Here is a 10,000-nt window from a genome sequence, read left to right as displayed (position 1 = left end):
AATGTACAGTAAATTTCTTGAACTAAATAAAGCCATTCATAAGAAATAATATTATATGGCAGGTAAAATTATATCTAAGGTAATGAAGTAGTCATTATCCTCTTAAACTTGTGGGATAATGAAAACAGGAGAAAAGGAAAGATAAAGAGCTCTATAACACAATTTTGATAAGAAAATCAAACCAATGCAAATAAATGGTTTTTAAACTATCAGACTCCTGTTCTAACATAATCTTTGCAGTAAGTTTCATTTTTCTTTCTAAATAAAAAACGTAAAATATTCCATATTATAGAAATAGTTTAATAGTAAAAATTTTGATTCAAGGTAAAAATTTAGCCATAATTTATCAATCATTTTTACTTCACCAATCCATTTATCATTAAGTATTTGTTACAATCTAGCCCAGATGCAGACCCTTCATTTTTAATACGTACTTTAAATCAAACTTCTCACTTCTATAAAAATAAAAGCCATAAAAATCAAGGTAAACATTCTGTTCTCAAAACATACCATATTCTGTCATAAGTTAATGGCAAACAGAATTTTACTTTGTTTTCTTCATATACTGCTGCCTAAATTATATTTTTAAATAAGAGAACTTAGCCAACAATGATTAGTCCATTACACTTATATGAAGTAATTTAATTTTGTGTTTAAAATTTTACATTTAAATGACATCAAGTAAAGATAAACTTGTAAAATTATTTCACTTATGAATTTGCTTGAATATTTTCACATGATTTTAAGTCATAAAATATATTGAATGCATTAGCACTGAAAACAGTAACTGCATTAATTTTATTAAAAAGACTGCATTAATTAACTGCATTAATGTTATTAAAAAATCCTTAATACACTTAATGGCCTATTCTAAAATATACTCATGGATGGACAAAAATTCATTGATTTTACGTATCTCATTATATTAATATAGTTAAAACATAACCAAGGGAAGAGACATTTACAAAGGTTTTTATGTGTTTATTTATTAAATTATTACATATCTTCGTGTAGACACATCCTGAAGTGTCTTGTAAATGCCCACTTTAGCCATTGTATTAAATTACTTCTAGAGGGCATTCCACAAACATGCAATGCATCACTGAAGTTTCTAAGTTATCAAAATAACATAACTTTTTTGTATTCACTCATTTACAGTTTACACACACTGTGTAGAACAAATTAACTTCAAATTCAGGTTATAAACACATCTTACAGATGTTACCATAAAATACCTCCATAGTGCTATGAAATATAGACAGGATTTTTTCCTGTTTTCTTTTTATTTAATAAGCAACCAGAGCTTTGAAAAAAAAAGTTACTTCTTTGGATTTCCCTTCAAAACCTGTTGTCTTCTTAGTGCTAAACTAAAATGTTTATTTTCAATTATTTATTTCACTTCTCTTTATATATACACTCTGCTGCATTCTCAGACAAAATAGAATTTGTTTATAAATTCTTAGGACTCTTACTTAGGAGAGTCAGTAGCACTATTATAGCACTTCACTGGTATGATATTTCCTGTAAATACATTAAAGAAAGAAAAGAGCTATTGTAAAAACTGTATCTATTTAAAATAACATAGAAAATAAGCTAATTCTGGGACTTTGGTAGACATTTAATTTCTGTGATGGTTAAAACAAAGTATTTTGAAAAATAAAAATAAAGTTTAAATTTTTATTAAAAAATAAAATTTTCTAATAATCATTGTCTATAAAAAGAGACATAATTCCAAAATAATGAGGAACCTATTCAAAGCATGATGTCTAACTCTTTTAAAAAGGTTGCTTTTGAAAACAATGTTTAAAGGTTGACATTTTTCAGTGCATATATTCTGAGATAAATTTCTAAATGTTGTTGTTATTAAAGGAATGATTCTAAAATAATAAAAATAATGATTGTATTCAATTTTCCTTTAGTAAAATTTAGTGTGCATCTGCTTTAACTTTTGAGATGCATTCTTTCTCATTATATACTAGCTTAAAAATGAAACACCTTCAATAATAATTTATTCTATTTTCATTTTAATGTTTTTCATTTAGTCTGAATGCAATCCAGAGTGTTAAATAACCTTTATTTGTAAAACAACTATAATCTTATTTTCAAACAGGTATACTCACTCTGGCCTTCACATAAGTATATGCTTTAGAAGCTTTCTGTTCTGTCACTGTTTTCAGAGTTCAGCCAGTAAAGAATGGAATGGCTATCCTCAAGTTAAGAAGAATATTTCATTGACAAACAAAATAGCAAAAAGTAAATCTGTCTTAGGAAAAGGATAATGAGTTTCTTAAAAGTATATATTTATCGAGCAGTTATTTACTTTTCTAGATTTAAAAAGAATGACTGTATTTTGAGATAGTAATAGAAAACAAAAAGTGCTCTTTAATGTAAGCAGAAGATGTATATACAAAATATCTTGAAATGGGTTTTTAAGAAAAGTAACATAAATTATTATAGTGTTTACATCATTCACAACCTTTTAGAAAATTTCAACAAATTAATAGCTAGTATTTGCAGTTATCGTGGGCCATCATCTGTGTTGTGAAAAGTCCTTGTGGTCTTTTCACCTTAGCTAGACTTGGAATAAATTCATTGTATAAGAAAGTATCAAGTAATGTGGCCCTCTTGTGGAAAACTAAGTATCACATTCTGCAGCACAATGTTAGACAGTAAACTGGAAGCTATACAAGATTTATTACAAAGCTTTACAGAACCTTCCAAAAATCACCCAATGAACTTAATTAATTGCCAGACACCTGAAGGGCACTCTTGTGCTGGTATGACGTAACTAATATGAAAATCCTATCTTTACTCATGTTTCAATCATGTTCCAAATACTAATAAATTCTCAGCATCCTTTAGCTTAACACACGCTCAATTTGCTATGAATACATTTTTTTCTTATTAAAAAAACAGGCTTATTTGTTTTAAGGAATCACTGAGAAAAACAAAACTTACCTGCTGTTGTTGCAGATGCAGCAGTTCTACTGTGCTTACTTCAGAACTGGTGTCACCACTTGATCTTCCATCTCTGCTGCCAGCCTCTAATTGGCTGCTTAGAGTGCTCATTCCATTTTGATTCATTGAACTGTTGCTTATTGTCTCTGTCGAAGATTCCTGCATCATGACTTAATACCTAAAAGTGATTAAGAAGTATCAATTAACACACGTTACACCTTCACATTTTCATTATCAAGATGTCCCTCTCTGCCAATTACAGAGACAGCATTTTTAGAAGCAAAAAAAAAAAGGCTTTGAATAGTCATTTACCAAGAAAAGCAATACAAATGTACATTTCATATACATACTAATCATTGAAGTTATGGTTTCTATAAGCATTTTTGTGTGATTCCATTTAACAGCCAAAGTAACATACCATGCACATAGAATGGTCAATAGCATTTATGAACAACCACATTTTAAAGTCTCCCTATAAAACCAGTTTAAATGAAGGCACGACTGCACACTCTAGTGTTCTATATTTCCTATTATCTACCTTTGACAACCATGGATGACTATACTGCCTTCTTTTAAATATTCACTATCTTGATTTTGTCAGAATTTTACAGCACATCTTATGCAATGCTGTTGTTTAATGATGCACAGCTAATCATACAAAATTAAAATTTTGTAAGGGTGTTACAAATCATATGGTATCAACCAATGATAAATTGTATAATGGGTTTCTTTTTTTCGTGTGTGACTAAATAAAATTTTGCCTTGGAGGCACTTTAAGAAAAAGCTCCTGCTGCAAACACGTCAGATATTGCCTATTTTTTTAATCAAACAGCTCATATTCATTTATTTTTCTGACATTTAAAACATTTAATACTGTCCTTCCTGGGAAGTAATTAAGCTTATGCATGAGCAGCAATCAAACTGTTCACTTGAAGATGACTTAAAACTCAATTTTAACATAGGCAAGTAAATGAAAGATATAAAATTAATTTTCCAGGCATGTATTAGATATGAAAGCTGGAAATAAAATCTATCAAGAATATCACTAATGATTGTGCTAAAAACAGCATAAATTATGCATATTACCTTCTCTACAGTAATAAATGTTTTATCATTTTCACTGCATAAATATACTGTACTTTCAGGATAGTAAGGAGATGTCCTGCCAAGATCAGTGGAAACTTGCAGTAAATAAAGAACCAATGTGCTCTTACAACCAGAATTTCACAGTACATCTTGAATCTGTAATTTAGAAAAGTCATTTTGGGCTCATAAAAATATCTGAATCCTATACCATAACCTAGTAGATGCACTTCTCTGTTTTACTTCTACAGAGAGAATTTCAGAAACAACCTAGCTGCACTGTGACTTTAATGGTAATGCCAGACAGGCAGGGGACTTAACCCAAAGTAAAGAAAAATACTAAACTTATCACTCAAACTAATCTTTTTATTAATATGTGATTTCACTAGTTTAAACTTGGTCATATTTTAAGACTTTTGTCCTTTTAAACATTTCAAATGCATTTATTATAAAGCAAACATAAGTTTAATATGTTTTTGTGTTACAGAGAAATCTTCAGATTCTTACAAAACGTGACCACGGGTATTCATATACACATAGAGACACACATGTACACAAATATGATTGTGCAATAGAGATTTTTTGCATGCTAATATTAAAATTCTTAAAATAAATGGTTATAATAATAGTTTTAACAGGTATTTTCTTCAAGACTAAATTATTAAATTATTTTTATAACTCCAAAAAGTCAATTAAAAAACTTGCTTATTTTAAAAGACCATCAGTAGCTGGGTTAGCAAAGCAAATTAGAATAACAAAAACTACATACGCAAATAAAACCTACTCTGATTTTTTAAAACAACAAAAAAATCCCATAATCATAAAGGAAGCAATTGCTGTAACCACAGTAAACAATTATTGAACCAAATATGTTTATGAACAAATTGGTTTTGTTAAACATCTTACTGAACATTAACAAAGAAAAATAATACAAAGGAAAACTGATACACAGTGATGAATTTTATAAGAAAAAACAAAGCTAATGCTCTTTTCTGAGATTAGGCAGCTAATAAGTATTCAAATTAGGCATAAATTTTACATGCACAATGTTTAAAATATTCAGAGAAAAGGTCTGATTGCCTTTAGTAGTTATATGAAAATTATAATTTTGGTCCTCTCCAACTGTGGAAACAGATAGACATAACTTCTACATATTGCATTTGAATTTTACTTTTGACAATACAGTTGGAATATATATGTATATGTGTATGTTTTTCTTTCATCATCCTATTTTATTTGAAATGCTTATCTCTGGGTGGAGTTTGCAATAAAAACAATATTTTTTTAAAAAAACTGTATTTTCCAAGGTAGTAGACAGATGCAAGTATTTCATAGTAATCTCTGGGTAGTTTATATCAGTGACAATTGGATAAATTAATAAGTTTTCATGTATTACTATGTTATAACCAAGTCCATCAAATAATTAAAAATAATCAACAAGCAAAGTGTCATGGTTTTTAAATCTTAATTATAATTATGAAGAAAGAACTATGTAGCTTCCAATTCCTCTTAACTAGAAGATTTTATTGTCTTTCATGGAGTTTTGACTTTATAAAACTCTAAAGTATAAATTGTGATTTATGATTTAAGTTCAGTCATCTAAGAGTCAGTAAAATCAGGCTTAAGAAAAACAATTACAGTAATAGTACTTTTTAATTTATGAAACAGGAGCATTAGATTTGACAACTAATATGCTAAAAGAAAGGCAATTGTGTGATAAGATGAATACAATGTACATTTCACCCAAAGAAGAAAGCTTGGAGTATGTCCATTATAAAGGAGATATATCCTCAAAGATAATGAAGATGCTTTTGTATTTACTAAGTTTCTACTAGTGACACTTCCACACTTATTTTCCACTAGAGGAAATATTTCTAGCACAATGTGAGGTGCTGTTTACCTTCTAAAGTACAAATTTCAGCATATTCTTTCAAAGTGAATGTGCTTACGGTCCCAAACACACCAAACTAAATTATTCATTCTTTTCAATCCAACCACAAAGGTTTTAGAAAAATCAGTGAAAACAAATTTCAGATCACTAAAGAGAAAGGTGAAATTGTGAATCGTCATTTTAGTGTTTGTCTGAACTGTTAGCTAAACCTTTAAATTTTTCATCATACACACCTTTTCAGCCACTTCAGAAAATAACTCTTAATATCCTGCACTCAGATGATACAATCCTACTTTCCTCCATCATTAAGTGTTCCTTTCTTTCTTTTTTTTCTTCTTTTTCTTTTTTTAAGCAAGTCACTGTACAGATACTTATTCTCTACACCACTTCCCTTTTGAAACATTAAACTGACACTGGAACTGACTGCACAAGATTGCATTTTCTCCTCCTAAACAACTTGAATTGAAAGGTTACTTAGTGTAACAATATTTACTTGCAGAATTGTGTTGTTACCAAGGGTATAATGGATGGTGGCTATGCAGGTTTACGCAAGAATGAGTGAAGCATGAGGCATTATCCATGTGTTTGACATGTTTCAAATTGCTATAATCCAGCATTAAACACACCCAGCAATTCATGCCATTTCTTGCAGCCATAATCTTGAATAAAGCGTGCACAACCACTTATTATATAAATTAGTATATGACTCCCTGTTATAGTCACAACAGTGCTTTTGTGTTTATTTTGAATCAAGATGTAGTCTTTTATTTGCACAAATAGCAGGATGTAAAGACTTAGCTCAATTAGACCTCCTTATTTTATGACAGGGTGGTACTGAATGCTAGACTTGGTTTTATTTTTTCTCTTAGAGTTATAAGTTACACTGGTATGAAACTATATACCATGTGAAATAGACATTTGTCAGGCAATAACAGAAACCTGCATATATGCTACTCCATATTTACTACAATGTTCACAAGTTTGAAACTTGACCTGTTAACTATGTTATCTCAGCTACCACCGGGGACACTATTGGTCCTTGTTGTTTACATAAGTTTTCTCTCCGGACTTTTCTCTCACCTTTTCTGCCTCCCTCTCTCATTTTTCTTACAGCAATCCCTGCCTTCTTTTTCTCCACCTATCCTTGTGTGTTTATATATATGTATGTATATGGATAGATAGATTGATAGATGAGGTAGATGATAGATAAGATAGATGATAGATAGATCAAACTATGTATGTCAAGGATGGTAAGAAGTAACAAGCAGTCTCTATTTCCCTCTGCACTCCCCTATTCCACATACACCGATGTGTTATCTTATAATATTGGTGCCTAATGTTAAATCTTAATTTTTGGCATGTTATCATGAAAAAATGGATAAAAATTAATTCCTGAAAAACTAGGAAGAAATAACAGCACATAGAACAAGTTTATAACTATCTGTACAAACTTTTCTTAAACAAAATTACAGTGACATTAAAAGGTGTTTTGTGTCCAGTACCTGATTTCTTCTAGTGTCTAATTTATTTAACTATATATATAGTTTTATGTTAAAAAAAATTTGAACATGGCACTTAAGTAAAAATACACAATAAGATAAAAAACTTATAATCTTAAACAATGTTTAATCATTTAAAATTATTAACAAAATATTTCTATGCAGATTCACATAATAAAGGGCTAAGTATTAGGAAAACCTACATATCCAACAAAAAAATTGCATACATTTACCTGAAAACATTACCTAAATTGTGCTTTTGAAAACCACCGTGATGTAAAACTTCTGTAAGTAACCAGAATTTAAATAATGATAACTTTTGTGCTCTAGTGGAATTAATTCATCATGGATACCAGGCACATTGCTTTTGAAATCTCTTACTGCTTTGCTAAAAGTCTTTAATGCTAAGATTGCCTAATAAATCAAAATGCCAAATGTAAAGGACATAGTTGAATGTGTAAGAACAAGAATTGAACAAGTGCATGGATATTTTTAATTTTTAAAAACTGAAACTGGATGTCCTTTAGAGGAAGGATATTTGCTGTTGTACCAAGCAATATAATCTGTATTATAACATGCTATATTATGTTAAGTAAATGAATACTATACTGCTTAAAAGTATTTGCTGCTGCATTTCAGTAATATAAACAACATGTTTAAAGTGCTAATCACAAATTAAGGTTAACTTTTTTATTTTCAAAATAATAATCATGATTACTTTTAGTAAACATAATATTATTAGATCTTCAATAGTGACAAACATCTGAGAAGCAGAGTAGAACAAATGAAATTCTTACATTTCACTTCAATCAGCTATTAATTTAGCAACTCAATATGTTATGTTTTGCTCCAGGATTAAAATAAAACCAACTTTTAGAACACAAGTAGATAAAAATTTCATCATGTAAATGTTATAAAATGATAAAATTAAAGTGTTTAATCTTTGTGCTTTTTCATTTAAATATAGCACAACAGTAAATATAAAAGAATGATAGCTACATAGATGTATTTTACAGCAGCATTGTGATCATGCACTTTACAGTTGAATAAGTCCCATTCACAAATATAATTGAAAGAGATTTGATAATATTGATGACTGTGATGAACTAATTATTCCCATACCTATTTCAAAATTACATTTGTAAATCAATCTTTATATTTTAATGTTTCATTTTAGTTTCATATATTTATATGATGGCTGTGTATATAATAATTTCTCAAACAGGTGAAGATGTATATCAAGTTTTATTTTTCAAGATCCATGCTAAATGGTCAATCTTTCTTTTTAGTCTATCAATTTTAATGCTAGATAATTTATTTAGTTTTTAATGTTTTAAACCAGTCTTTTACAGTGTCAATATTTTTTTTAATAAGGGAAGAAGAAAGATTAGGGAAAGTTTATTTCACCCTGTTACTTTACAACCTCTGACAAACTGAGTTATTGTTAATTTATAATACTAAAATGTTATTTCTTTGCAATGCATTGAACTGTATCTATTTATATATCTTACATATGAGAGAGGGGGACTTAAAACCAAAAAATATTACCTATGTGGCAATAAAAAAAGAATGCTGGTTACAGGTTACAAAAGACCTGATAAGCAAGTATATTTTGTCATGCCTTTCCTTGTCTAAAGAAAAAATATCTTCAAATTCTTGAGACAAGGAATATTTTAGTAAAAAAATAAGGAGTTTAACAGTAAAAAAGTGCTAAAGCAATAAGAAATAATTAGATCTCCAAGAACATAGAAAGACCTGCCTAGCAGGCAAAACCTTCTTCTTTTTTATTTTAAAAGCTTAGTGATTGACTTGTGCAAGTTTGCAAGTTCTCAAGCTTCCATGCATTAGGTCCACTTTCAGTCAAATTCCCCAAGGCTGGACTACTTGCAAACAGCCTTCACTGATCCCCTAACTAATGAGAGCTCTGAGCATACACTTCTCTCGTGATGGCATTTTCGCCTTTCCTGCCACCTATCTTCCCTTTGCCCTCAAGCTTACTTTACTTCAATTTTCAGTTTCCTGTCCACAACAACTCCCTGGGATTCCCTCCTTTTTTTTTTTTTTCCTGAGCATAATACAGATCTCCCAGAGATCCTCATTCACTTGCCCTTTCAGTACCTTTTACTTCCAGGCTGTCTTTTTGGTTCCAAATGTCCCTTTAATATTGCTCTTCCTCAGACCCACTTCTTGCCTTCCTATTGGAAGACCCACAGCATAGGAGGTACACTTAGAGAAATTTCTTCCACCGGCTTCAACTTAGTGCAAAAGTCCACACGAGCCTAGCATGTGAATGCAATAATAAGGCTGGAATTTCAAGGTAACGGCATGATAGTGTTGAACAGAGTTTCAAGATCTGGTCAGAAAACTGCTTTCATATTCCTTTCTGATATGTGTATATCTGAAAGGGGTCCTGCCATATTTTACAACATTGTTTCAAAAGGGTTTATACATTATTCTTGAGATTGAGATTTAATTTTAGACATCAGAATGAACATTTTTATAATTAGCTCCATTAATGTTAGCATGAGTCACACACTCATACCGTAGTCTTATCTAAACAGCAAGTATG

At 29.9% G+C, this 10,000-nt stretch overlaps 1 protein-coding gene across 1 annotated transcript in view; it reads right to left on the bottom strand.

The window, feature by feature from the left end:
* Nucleotides 1–10,000, bottom strand: part of FOXP2 (forkhead box P2) — a 367,779-nt gene that overhangs the window by 353,275 nt on the left and 4,504 nt on the right. The window contains exon 2 of the mRNA XM_037056895.1: nucleotides 2,959–3,136. Within this exon, the coding sequence (XP_036912790.1) occupies nucleotides 2,959–3,126 (168 nt within the window). The 5' untranslated portion in view covers nucleotides 3,127–3,136. The remainder of the gene's footprint in view (nucleotides 1–2,958; nucleotides 3,137–10,000) is intronic.

This window comes from Sturnira hondurensis, unplaced genomic scaffold, assembly GCF_014824575.4.
Source record: "Sturnira hondurensis isolate 20B ecotype Veracruz unplaced genomic scaffold, ASM1482457v3 Scaffold0009223, whole genome shotgun sequence".
Lineage (NCBI taxonomy): Eukaryota > Metazoa > Chordata > Mammalia > Chiroptera > Phyllostomidae > Sturnira > Sturnira hondurensis.
The sequence above is the reverse complement of the archived record's forward strand: the minus strand, read 5'-3'. Positions and strand labels throughout refer to the sequence as shown.